The sequence below is a fragment of the Centroberyx affinis genome, unplaced genomic scaffold (assembly GCF_046629955.1).
Source record: "Centroberyx affinis isolate AG114_WGS23_722 - 3 ecotype Tasmania unplaced genomic scaffold, CSIRO-AGI_Caff_v1 ptg004677l_1, whole genome shotgun sequence".
Lineage (NCBI taxonomy): Eukaryota > Metazoa > Chordata > Actinopteri > Beryciformes > Berycidae > Centroberyx > Centroberyx affinis.
This window is the reverse complement of record NW_027282260.1, coordinates 145,415-159,229: the sequence shown is the minus strand read 5'-3', so window position 1 is coordinate 159,229 and position 13,815 is coordinate 145,415. Positions and strand designations below refer to the sequence as shown.

Below are 13,815 nucleotides of genomic sequence, written 5' to 3'. Positions count from 1 at the left end.
GATTTAGAAGACTTTAGCTCTGTCCTCCATATCCCCGCTTTCTCTCAGTCTCACACACACACTCATACAATAGTTGGCGTAGTTGATTGGCACACACAGTCAGTGTGTAAGTCCTCAGTCTGTACACAGAGTGAAGGGGCCCTGTTGGTGTCCATGTTTAAGTCCATTCCGACCAGGCTGGCCCCTCGTCCCAGGACCCCTCCTCACCCTATCCCTCCTCTTCTTCTCTTCATTTCATCTGCATCCTCTCCCTCACCACAGCTGCCTCCCTGTGTAGGTTGGAGGGGCGGACGGCACCTGGAAGACAGAGAGGAGGAAGCACACTGAGTTTGTAAACCACCGGCCCTCCTATATGGCGTCATACACATGCATCTTCACAAACAAGCATACAGTATGTGCACGGGTAGAAACACATCGCTTTAATGTGTTGCCTCTTTCAAATGGGGGTGCACACACACACACACACACACACCAACACCATTCTTGCAAAGTAACATTTTATGCAGTTGAGAGCAGCTTCTCAGGAGTGCGCATGACATTCCCTTTCTTAGCAAAGTCAGCCAATCATAAAACACTAGTTAGAATCTTTAGGAATAGTGACTACAAACCGCTTTGGTTTTATCCTTTAGTCAATATAAGCAGAATGTCACCTCAGCATTTTAGTCTCCAGACTCCAGCAGTGTGTGTGTGTGTGTGTTGTGTTGTGATGTGGCGAGGCGGGCTTAATTCATAACACGGTGGTTGGAAGGCAGTCACCTGTGCCAGCCAGAGTGCCCATTCATCCTGGCACAATGTAGGGCGTGACAGGCCCGGGGAGACAGTCGCATCGCTCACTGGACAGATAGCATCGTGGCTTATATTTACACACACTAACATACACACACACACACGCACAGAGAAGCTCTCTCACACTCACACATACACAAACAACTGTCAGATGACCATTCGTGATAAACCCATCCATGCTTATGCACGTACATACCGTACACGCACACTCACACCCACACGTGCACACGAACATGCATGCACAAGCACACGTGCACACACACACTCGCACCTCTCCCTCATTCTTGTGCAATGACGTATGTTCCGGGACGCACAAATGTGCATGCAGTTTCTTCGGCGGTGGAATGAGAGAGTAGTGTGTAAGCGGCGTGTACCTGCGACTGTGATGATGTACTCACCGCTCCCCCATTCAGGATCATGGTCATCTCAGTGGGCTGGTAGACGTTGCTGCGGAAAGGAGCGCTGGGCCTGGCACCGGTGTTTCCGTTATGGTGCCCACCGCCACCACCGCTTCTCAAGCCTGGCGTGGAGCACACAGAGAGACGGACACAGATTACTCACTGTGACTCACACTCTCTCTCTCTCTCTCTCTCTCTCTCTCTCTCGCCCTCTTGAAGACAGAAACACTTGCTACGTAATCCTGCACCACAGAGCAAAATTTCCTCCAGTACTTATTTCAAGCCACGCGTGGTAATATCGCCTGATGTTCTATTACTCACTTTGGCCTACATTCCACCCCCAGCCTGTAGACGGAAATATGAAGCATGTCTGCTGTAAAATACTGCATTGCACTGTACCTGCAGTGTTCTCGTCGTTGTATCCGTAGCCCTGGTTCTCCACAAACTGCCTGTGGGAGAGGGGGATGTCTTCGTCGAAGCTGGTCTCCCTCATCCGTGTGGAGTTCTGGGAGGTGTCGAAGTAGTCAGGCGCAGTGGGCTGAGGCGGGGGTCTCAGGCAGATGTGGGCTTCGGGGATAGCGTGGAAGAGCAGCAGCAGCCAGCCCTGGGCCACCAGAGCGATCGCCAGGGCCGGGTCATTCCAGTCGGGGGACCTCCCCAGCCAGGCGTTGCCGTAGAGATAGAAACCCACCCAGGCCACCCACAGCAGCAGTGACAGCAGGCAGGTCACCAGCAGCCAGACGGCACTGCAGCGCCACTGACGCGTCTTCCCGCACAGCGCCAGGGAGGCGGCGGTCAGCGCGGCTAGTAAGAGGGCTAGCACATAACTGCAGGCTAGAGAGAAGTCCAGAGGCAGGTACTGGCAGGCAGCGCGTCCCTCTCTCAGCACGGTCAGAAGCAGCCACTCGGCGGCGATGATGCCCTGCACGGCGCTCAGACCCAGGGCCAGGCCTGTCAGGGCGCAGCCTCCGGGGCTGCGGCGCTCGCGGCCCAGCCTGCGCAGACGAACGCCCTGCACCAGCAAGCAGGAGAAGCAGACAGCAAAGAGGAGGCCCCACAGGGCCCTGCGGAGCAGACACAACGACTCATCCTGCTCGATTAGGTAAGCGAAGCTCAGGCCGAACAGGCCGAGGATGCCAAGGAGCAGCAGGAGAATAGGTCCCACGCCGCTGCGCTTCTCGGCCTCGCTGACATGGCGTAAACGGCACAGCAGGACCAGGGCCAGCAAGATGGCAGCCAACGCCCCGCCAGCAGCCACTGACTCGACGGCCACGCCCCATATGGAGTCCAGGTCACAGAGGAGGGTGTAGGGACGCACCAGGCCCCAGCCGCAGCCCCGCGGCAGAGCTTCAGAGCTGTCCTCCGAGTCTTGGCTGCTCGCACGATGGGCCACAGACAGCAGCAGCAGCAGGAGGACCGGGAGGAACGCCATCTCTGAGAGGTCAACAGGACAGAAGATAGAGAGAGATGATGCAGAGAACAAGGGACAAACAGTGAGAATGGGAAAAGAGAGGGGAAAGGAGAAAGTCAAAAGAAGGGAGGAAAAAACGGAAGAGAGAGAGAGTGAGTCATTCTGGTCATAAATGTTTAGAGAGCACCAGAGCTGAGCAGCCAGTCATTCCCACAGTAATCATCTGCCTGTGAGCAACAATACAGACAATCTGCCACTGCTGTGTTTTAGAAAGGAAACAAAGGACAGTAGCTCACAGAGGGTGAATGACAGAAGCGTTTCCATCCATTTCACACACACACACACACACTCACATCCTGTATCACCAGTAATAACATGTCTGTCCTTTTTTTTTTATAGCCATTTTAGGGGTTAACAGTTTCATTTTGTTACACACCCCTTAAAAATAAACAGACATATACATGGCAGGAAAGCTCTACACACCCAGAAATGCCCAGAACAATTGCTTTCAGTCGATCCACAAGGCAGCAAGGTCAGAATGAGAGTCCTTATACCGTTTTAAAACAGAGTTTCAGATTCATGATTAGTCCAGTCCTGTCCTGCCTGGCTGCCAGAACATGGACAGGAAGGCTGCAGCATCATGAATATTTTCATGAAAAACAGAGATACAGGGAGAGGAACTAGTGCGTACAAAGCTCTCCTCACTATCAGGCATCTAAGGGCATCTAGCAAGGTGTGAGACAATGCATAATACAGCATACACAAACACACAGCGCCTTCAGCAGCACAAGCACAAATGCTCATGCACTTTTGAGTGAAGCGTCCCAGTGAAAAAACAGCAGCACTCAGTGTACAAGGGAGGAAATCAATGCTGTCCCAGTATACCTATCTCTTTACTCGTCACAACTGTCAAACACACACACACACACTCACACACACACACACACACACACAAATGCACGTATTTCCAATTCAGCAACTTTTTTTTCCAGGATGATCATCGCTGTCTTTGCACCTGACAAGCTCTTGTGTTTTATGTGAGATTGATCTGTATTTAAGACCACCACACACACACACACACACACATACACACACACACACACACACTCATCTTTTTAAGCCAAGTTACTGTCAACTGTCTCTCCACTACATCACCAACCTTTCAAACGTTCTTTCCGAGCTGCCTCATACATCATTGTGCTAAAACACACACTCACACACACACATATACACACTTGTCCCCCCTCTATGTCTAAAGCTAGCCTTTGTTTATTTCAGAGGACTTCAGACTTGCACTGGCTTTGAGGCCCTGACAAAAAAAAAACTCCTGGTGTCCACAAATAGACTGTAACATAATATTTACATACCAAATAAAGGACACTGGATACCACCGGCCTCATATACTCTCTCTCCCAGCCAGTCAGTCAGAGAGTGTTAATGGTCTGGCCGTCAGGGAAGAGAGCTCGGTTTAACTACACACCAGCCAGGGCTATGGGTCACACACAGTCCTTCCAGCACAGAGCTTAAATGGGGCAGACAGAGAGACAGAGCTAGGCTGATGCGGCCCCTAGACACTGATTTTTTTTTTCACAAAGAAAATAGGAACAGAGATGGGAGGAAGACTGGTAGATCTGCATTGGAAAGATGCTCACATCACATATCTGATGTATATGACTTTTCTATGAAGTCATTACAGTAAAACCATAAACCAAACCATACTTTTGTCCGGGACAGAGGCGTGTAAATGTGGGGTTAAAGGAGGTCACAAAACTTATGGAAGAGAGATCACAGCCAGACAGAAAGTCGTCAATGATTGGCAGCTATCCATATGGCTGCTATTGCAATCCACTACCTGGATCAAAGCAAGGGCGTAGATTCTTCCCCTTTCTCTCTCTCTCTCTCTCTCTCTCTCACACACACACACACACATACCTACAACACAAACACACACATACACACAGACTACTGCCTGCATAGTCTGTCCATCCAATCGTTCACAGGCCTTTGATGTGCCTATCTTCATATCCAGTTTTTGCATTTTTAAGGTAGCGGATGTTTATGCCTTGTGAATTATTATTATGTAAGTTTCCTTGAGGCCCCAGAGGGCATAACAGTGAAAAGTGTGTGCATGCGTATGAGTGCGCGTGCGTGGCTCATGTGCATATTCACTTGTTTACAGCTATTTCATGTATCCTTTGGAGAATTACACCCCCCGAATCCCTCCTTAGGCCTCCTCATTACTAAAACCCATCCCTCTCTCTTTCTGTCTTTCTTCCTCCATATAAGCCTTGTTCCTGTCATTTTCTGTCATTCTCTTCCCACCTTGTTGCAGCAGCAAAACGGCCGCTGGTTATTATTGGTCTACATTAACATCAATCAGCACTTACAGAGCGATGAGTCACCCAAACACACACACACACACACAGCGCTGGATCTTCACACACATGCGTGCAGACTCACAGAGGCACACATGCACAAACACAAACACACACACACACACACACACACACAAGCATATACAAGCATAGTTCCATGTGCAGTGGCACAACCAGACACAAAGAGACATAATTGCACATGCATGTGCATGCACAAACAAACACACACACACACACATGCACTCCTTGCTCCTAACATCATGTTGTTTTCTGGCTGAGTCCCTGATAACCATGGTTACGCCCCTGCTCTCAATGACAGGAGTAAAACAGACAGGAAAGGGGGGAGAGAAAGAGAGAGAGAGAGAGAGAGAGAGAGGACTGAGAAGGGGGCTCACTCATCCTCAAACGAGCAAAGCAGACTGCTCCTTCTCTCTCTCTGTCTCTCTCTCTTTACCTCCTTCTTTGTCACCCGCTAATGACAAGGCCTGTAAAACCACACAGCTACACACCAGTTCACACTCACAACAAGAGAGAAAGGACTAAGACAGCAGAGTGAAACTCATGTCCTACACACTGGCCACTTTGTCATCCACTCACACTCACTCACTCACTCACTCCCTCACCCATTCACTCCCTCTAGCACAGATGGTTGCTCTGGCTGCTTTCGAGTGTGAGTTGGCACACTGGTGAGCTGAGAGCTGAAGGGTGCACACAGAGAGCTGCCAGTGGCCACACACACACACACACACACAGTCGCACACATACACACAGTCACATGTACGCAGTCAGCCACACATGCATGCACAAAATCACATATGGTCATGCAAGCCCTCTCTTTCTCTCTCACTCTCTCTCTCACACACACACACACGATACATAACACACACCTACAGCACACATGCCACACACTCAAGTCCTCTCCCTCCCCTCCTTCTCACTAATATGAGTCATGGGAAGGGAGAGAAAGCCCCTGGCCTTCCTCTCTCCACAGCACAGAGGATGCTGCTGCTGCCGTCTTATCCTCCCCTCCCTCCCTCTCTCTCTCCCTCTTTATCTCTCTCCCTCCCTCTCTAGACGTGTTTCTCTCTCTGTCACTCCCGCTCTATGCAGCCATTTCTGTCCTCCCTTCCATTTAAATCCCCTATTCATTTTGGATCGGAGTCCCTCCTCCCCTCCGGTGCCGGAGCAGTCTCATCTCTCTGCTACATTTGAAGATGTGCTGTGAAAGATGTGCCTCACATCCTCCCCTTCCCAACATTTTTCTCTGTCTTGCACCCCACCGTCTAATCACAAAACAGTGCTCTCTCCATTCCATTTTGGCTCTCTTCTTCTCTGCCCAAACCCTTCTCTCCTCCAAGCTTGCCCCCTCCTTCTCCTCTCTTTCTCTACCCCCCCCCCCCCCCCCCCCCCACCTCTCTCTCCTTCCCCTCGCCTTTATTCTCTCAGTGTATCTTATGTAACTGGGGAAGAATCCAGCTTCTGCCAGTTCTGCTGCATGGCTGCTGTTTCTCAGGCATCATCTTCCTCAGTGCCAGGGAGCCTGCTGCTGCTTCCAGATCCATGCTAGTTCTGTATGCTGTACCATGCTTACATGCATTCATGCAGCACGTGTTTACACACGCACACACACACACACACACACACACACAGGCTGGCACTATGCCCATGTGTGCTGGGCCCATTTACATACAAATATAACACGCTGTTTTGTGGCATGTATTATGCATGTGTGTGAAGGCATAGCGTTTTCACACAAAGCTGAACGTGACAAGTATGCAGTTTGCATTCCTTATAGAGGTGCTGCTAACAATAGCATTCATTCTGACTTGCGCGACACCAACAAACGACAGAAATACAGTCGTTTGAGTGCAATTGTGCAGCATTGCAGTCATTCAAATTCGGCTTCAGGCTGGATAGACAGAGATGGTGAAATCTAACGAGCCCTCCTGTACAATTACCATCTACTATAATTATCAGACATAGTGCATAACCAGATGCTGTGTAATTACCATGGTGATAATTGGGCAGATTATTACATTTTGACGACTCGTTTCTATTCTCATTCTTTCACCTACTGCTTCATTCAGACTCCTGGGATGATAATTGAGCGAGTGTGTGTGTGTGTGTGTGTGTGTGTGTGTCTATATGTCTGTCGGATGTATCTATATGTCTGGCAACACAGTAATCCAGCTGTGGAGGTTAGCAGGTCATTTCCGGGGCCTGGCAGGGGGACAAACTGTCCTGACAGCTGCTTGCTGATGATGCCATTCATGACTCCAGCCCCGCCCCCTCTCTTCCATAAGAACCGGTTTTATAGAGAGCCTAAGTCCCTCCCCTTCCACTGTCCCCCATGGGACCTTGTTTCGGAAAAAATATGTACGGTAGTCAACGGCGAGAGACAAATAATTGTTTGATCCCGTTTGAATTGTGCCATGAGTTAAACATATGATGTTTTGTCAATTTAAAAGATAATTTTGCAAGTCAAGAAAGTCGCAGTTTGTCGTAAAACAGTAAGGTAACATTTAGTTTTGTGTGAAACCGCTCAGTGAACTACGTCTCTCGTCTCGTACAATATACGTCACCAACACCAACATGGAACGAAACATACGAAACACACAGGCATCACGTTAACGTTAGCCCACACTGTACTAAAACTATTCTAAACCAGTTTAAATCTGTTCTTACTGTCTACCTTCCAGGTTGTGTATAATACTACTGCTATCTGAGAGGAACTTAGCTTCAGCGGCTCTGGGTAGCTTGTGGAGAGAGAATGTTATGACGTCATGCGACTTTTGGATGTGTAGTCTTTCTAATTACGTACTTTCACAGTCTTATACTTCAACAGTTTTACGACAAACTGCGACTTTCTTGACTTGCAAAATTATCTTTTAAATTGACAAAACATCATCTGTTTAATTCATGGTACAAAAACGGGATCAAACAATTACTTGTCTCTCACCGTTGACTACCGTACATATTTTTTCCGAAATAAGGTCCTATGGTGGTCCCTCTATTACACTGGTGCACACTTCCTTTTCAGCCAGTACATGTACGCATCACATGAGTAGTTGGTCTTACAAAAATGATGCCACTGATAACAAAGCAGACATCGGTCCTGTGTAGGTTAAGTTGATCTGTATCAACACGTAGGTCATGGGTTTAATTTCCCTAACACAGGCTGTCTGGATGTGCCGTCTCACTGTGCTGGGATTTACTTTGGATTAAAAACACATCTGTGCTTCTAAAGATCCAGTGCGTTTCATTAGCTAAGCTTGCCACTGGAGGCATCTCAGACTGGTCTTTTGTCCTTTGTAACTTCCATCTCAAGCTCTCTCGACCTTCTCCAGTGTCTTGAGTGAGAATAATTGGCTAAAAGTAAACTTCCAGAGTTGGAGTCTGGCCTGAAGCAAGGTTCAGAGGGGAAACAGACATGGAGGGGTCACAGGAGTAATGAGGACCAATGAGGTCTGGACTCTCCTGAGGACTTCTATCTGTCCGTCTCTCTCCTTCTCTGGCACTCTTTTCGGCTCTTTTTGGTCGGCTGACAAACCTCCATACAGCATCATTTACATTTCTGATATTTAGTTGCTGGAGCGCTTGTCCAGTGTCTCACTTAAGGACACTTCGACAGGACACATGGTTGCTGCGATGGCTGAACCTGTGACCCTCGACTCACGGGATGGTTCTTTCTAAACACTAGCTGGCTGAGTTTGCTTCCAGTCGTTTCGAATCTCTTGTCCTCCAGACTGACGTCACCGATCCCTCACAGCTGGTAGTGACAGATAAAAGGAAAGGAAAGAAAGGGGAAGAGGAAGAGAGGGAACTAAACATAGGGCGAGAGATGTGGCGGATGTGAACGAGTGACGTAGGGGTGCGCTAAATTATTGAAAAGTGGTTGGGGAGAACAGCGTTTAGGAAAAAAACAGACTTAGAGAGGACAAGAGAGAGGAGGGATGAGGGAGACAAAATGAAAAGAGACTGAATGGTGACACTGAGAAAGAGGCAGGCCATTCGCTGTGCCGGCCTCCCGGGTGTCAGCGCGGAGAGATCCACAGTGGAGCTATTTCCCCCCGGCCCTCCTAATTAGGCCTCATTACCATGTGACTGGGCTCGCAGCGTGACCATATGCTAATTGACTTGGCAATTAACAGCGCCAATGTTTAATCTCAACCCTCACCCCCTCCCACTCCTCCCTTGTCTTCCTCCTCTTCTTCCAGTATCAACATCTGATGGGGGAGATCGGTCAGATGTGAAGGCGCTCCACCCCCAGCAATACTCCCAACACACTGACCCCAACAGAAACCACAGAGACCTGGTGTCATGCGTTCCACTTCCATGTGATATCAAGAAGGATGGTCCATTATAGATGAAGCAGTGGGGAATAGGGTATAGGATGAATGGGGTTTGATCACAGGAGCAGCGTGCGATCAGGTTAGACAGTGTGATAGTGATCGGAGGAGCTACAGGGTCTGTAAGCAGGAGAAACAAGGCAGAGCCGGATGTGCGGAGCGAGCTTTGAACGTGGAAGCGAGCCTTGTCTGCTATGTGTCACGCTGTGAGCAGGTGCCCGAAGAATGTGTGTGTGTGTGTGTGTGTGTGTACCCAAATGCTCATATGCAAGAGGATGCAGGAAAGTTCTCATGTATGTGAAAACCACACACTATGCACACCATGCTGTTCAGTTCACACGCTTGGCTGTGTCAGGTGTACATGTTTAATAAAGAGGTCACGCACACAAACACACACACACACACACACACACACACACACACGCACACACACAATCATCCAAACAAGGTACATATGGCATCAGCCCCAAGGAGATAGCATCCCCTTTTCCCAAGAGGAGGCTAACGAAGTCAGCGTAACATGAAAACACGGCCTGAGAATAAACAGCTCCACTCTGCTGAATATTGATTTATGGTGGAAAACAGAACACTGTAAAATAGACCCAGGAGCTTTCTGAGCAGACAAATAGGCCTACTGTGCTAACAGTGCCCAGAGGCCCAAAAGTCTATCTACTGACCAAGAGAAAGACAGTCTGCACATGGAAGTCCTATTCCATAGCGAACTCCCATCGTCTAAATGGAGTCAAGTGTCGTACTGGGCATTAAAGTACAACCTCTTGCCAAATTAGAAGACCTATATAGGGTCCTACGCCTTGTTAGATGTTGGCTGTGGGAGGGTTACATCTCCTATAGGGGGACACCTTTGGTTTCAGCTGACCTAAGATGCAGTTTTACGCAAATACCTATTTAGAGAATGTTCTTTTTTTTAGCAGACCCCCCCCCCCCCCCCTTAACAATACTGACCACATGGGAGGGTCCGCAGGGGATTCCAGAAGTGAGTGTTTGTTTGAGGGACCAGCAGTAAGACCATTGTTACAGAGGGGTGTGTGTGTGTGTGTGTGTGTGTGTTTGTGTGTGTGTGTGTGTGTGTGTGTGTGTGTGTGTGTGTGTGTGTGTGGAGGAGGAGGAGAAGGAGGAGGTGGTGGTGGGGAGGTTGCTCTCAGATCCTAAAATAAAGAATGACATCTAACCTCAGCGGTCTAAACTGAAGAATGGAAAAGGAGGTGGGGGGCGGGGGTGTGACTGACAATCTTAAATATCCTAAGGTATTGTTGTGGCTTGCCATAAAATGGAGGTGTAGCTACCAAAGCACAAGCGTGACACGGCCAATCACACAAAATCATGCTCAAGTATTGCATGGACATGCCAGTATATACAGTATATACTCAATTATGGTTAATGTGGTTGTGTCAAATGCCAAGGGCCTTAGGTGCCCCTTAAGGTCAAGGCCATAGGTGCCAAGCGTTGTGCGTAAATACATTCCCCCCCAGCAGCGAGGTCTATAGTACGGCGTGCCCTTTCTGCTTCAGCAAATGCCACAGCTTCCATACACCTATATGCATTTGGTGCATCGACATCGCCTTTCCCACAGGACTGTCAGCGATGCAACTTCCACCTCAGCGGTGATAAGCCCCCAAACAGCCTTGCTTCATCGAGCTGAGGTGATGAATTCAAAGCGACCAAGTGCGCTTGTGGGATCCCCACACCCCCACACCCCAGAATAACCCTGTCCATTAAATATATCACGCACACAAATTTTGCCAGGCTACTACACTTCCCTACCCCCATCCAGATTATCGATACCCTGTAGGCTACTCACAGGGTAAATCAGGAGCACGTACCTTGAGCGATGTAAACAAATCCGAAGGCAAGAGAACGAAGCCAGATGCAATTGTCAGGTTTTGAATCGGAGACTGTATCGAAAAAATGTCACATTTCGGAATGAGCTCCACTTGCTGGGCTTGCGTATTCACTCTCCATCCACATGGACCGATACGAGATCGGCCCAGATGATTCCTCCAGCTCCGGGATGCAAACCAGAGGAACCCAGTTATTCAGCCCGTTCCCGTCGTCCTCTGAAACAGAATGGGCATTTATACCGAGTCCTGGCAACGATGTGGAAAGTCCAAATGGGGGAGAGGGCACGCGCTTGGGGTGTCAGGATCAGGTTATGTTACCGATTCTCTATCGTTTTCCCCTAAATCCTTTGTTCAGTGGTGCGCTCCACAGCCTTATTCTGTCATGAACTAGTGAGGATTAATCTCGATAAATAAAAGACGCGAGCCGTAATGTCGAGATCCGCCTGGTGCTCGTGAATCGTGCGCCCGAACCGGCAGGATTCCCCTCCCGTGGTATTGCGCTGATTAAGCCGTGTGACCGGGTTGGCGCTCACTGCTCCCCGCTGCACATCTCCCAACTGAATGCATCACCAAGTCTGCGCTCCGCATAACGTGCGTAATGATAATCCCTTTCCGCACAGAGAGAGAGAGAGAGAGAGAGAGAGAGAGAGAGAGAGAGAGAGAGGCTACATGACAGCTCTCCAGAGCCACCACAGTCCCTACTGACTCCTCTCTCTGTCCTCCCTCCCTTCCTCTGCACCTTTTTTTACTCTCCTATAATTTGGTGCCTAAGGGGGAGACCGGCTTTTTCAATTCCTTTCTAAACGCACAGCGGGTCACACACACACACACACACACACACACACACACACACACACACACAAATCTATTGTCTTGGCCGACCAGTCGCTGTCACAGGCCCTACTCACGGTTAGGAAAGTCAAAAAGCTACTCCAATGGTTATTTGCAGCTCATGGTACTGGGTATTTTTTTTTCCTCGCTCAGTGCGCTACGGCAGAGAAACTGTGCCGGTGTAGTGTCAATCCAGGAATCAGAAAAAAATATGACTTCCGCTCACTGCTTTCAGAATAAAACCCTTAGGGCAAGTTCACACTAATGCCCTTTTTTCTTTTTTTTTTTAAAGCACTGCCTCAACATGTGTTTTCTGATAATGAATTCTGTTCATTATCACAATGTTACAATGATATACAATGATGTATGCCAACGACTCTTTATGATTAGAGTTTATGAGAATTCCCAAACAACTACTTACCAGCTTTTCTACAAGTATGATTTTACTCTGGTTGTTGTTGTAAACTGTCAGATGCCTATATGAAACCCATTGTGGAAAAAGAGGCTTCCTTCCTCAAAAAAAGCGCTCCATGTCATGTGTGCTCCTCTAAAAAGTTGAACTGTGGAACGCAGTCTACCTTGCTTAAGAAGAAGCAAGGCGCAGAGCTTTTTACGAAATGTCTGCTTTCATTCAGCCTTGCAGCCACTCCCTACTGGCTTTAATGTGGAAAAGGCGCTGGCAGAACAGTGTGAACCTGCCTAATTGTAGAATGTTGTATTTTATGTGTATTTTATTTTTGAGTAATAGTGACACTTTTATTTTGAAGGCAAAATCACCTTATTTCCGGTATCGCTCTGGCTATCTCTGGGCGCTTGATGCCGCTAGAAACTGTTGTGATGCTTATTTCTCCTTCTGGTCACATGCGCGTCTCAGCTGTTCCAGTCCATCTACCAGGGAGGCTTTCAGTGGTGGAGCCCCAATATCAACACCTCCCCCCACCCCCCTATCCCCCCAATCCCCCCATCCCCCCATCCCCCCACCTCACCCCAAGACTCGTGCATGATGTGAGGTGATTTGTGGCACTGTTTTCAACCCTTGCATTAGTTGAGACTGAGACTGTTGTTTGGATTCCCCTGCAGGAGAACATGGCAGTCACGATAGCTCTACCCGCATAACCAACCGCGCGTAATCCAGGTAATCATAATCACATTCAGTGGGTTTATATTCACATTGGCTTGGCTACTATTGTCAGACAACGGAATAGCGAACCTCCTTTCGCCATCTACGCACAGAGTTGTGCGCCTCTTCCCATGGGATTGTAAATAATCCAGTGATTTGGGGGTGTTAATCTACATTTTGGCTTCTGCACAGTGAAGTACCGAGCCAAATCCTGCTGGAACATGGGAGACACAGACGCCACCACGGTCCCCAGTGACACACATACAAGACAGATGTGCATTATACACACATAGCCTACTGCATGGGATTGCTCTCTCTTTCTCTTTCACACATACACACACACACATGCAAAAGAGATGACATGAGCTCGGGGCAGTAAAGAGGCGTATCATATGGAGCGGCAGCTGAAGACGTGGGGCTAATCTGACAGGTGCAGGCTGGGAGAGTGACAGCATGGGAAGAGGGGGTGGAGGAGGAAGGGACCGGGCCTCACTGCCAAGGAGATTAAAGGTTCCCTCGTGTTACCACCACTTAACCTCAGCCATGATGTTTTTGTCATTATATTTTGTCATCATCTTCATCATTATCATCATCACCGTTATCACTGACATCATCTGTGATGCTGCGGTCGTCATCGTCATCATCCTTGTTATTAGCATCAAAAGACCGTGTTTCATTGTACGATC

The 13,815-nt window shown here is 48.7% G+C and overlaps 1 protein-coding gene across 1 annotated transcript; it reads right to left on the bottom strand.

The window, feature by feature from the left end:
- Positions 1-252: 252 nt before the first annotated feature.
- On the bottom strand, positions 253-11,260 carry gprc5ba (G protein-coupled receptor, class C, group 5, member Ba). Its single transcript, XM_071544807.1, has 4 exons — positions 11,161-11,260; positions 1,584-2,618; positions 1,161-1,306; positions 253-297 (listed from the first exon to the last, which is right to left on the bottom strand). Exons 2-4 carry the CDS (start codon positions 2,614-2,616, stop codon positions 253-255), a joined length of 1,224 nt encoding a protein of 407 aa, XP_071400908.1. The 5' UTR covers positions 2,617-2,618; positions 11,161-11,260.
- Between the last annotated feature and the right edge of the window lie 2,555 nt (positions 11,261-13,815).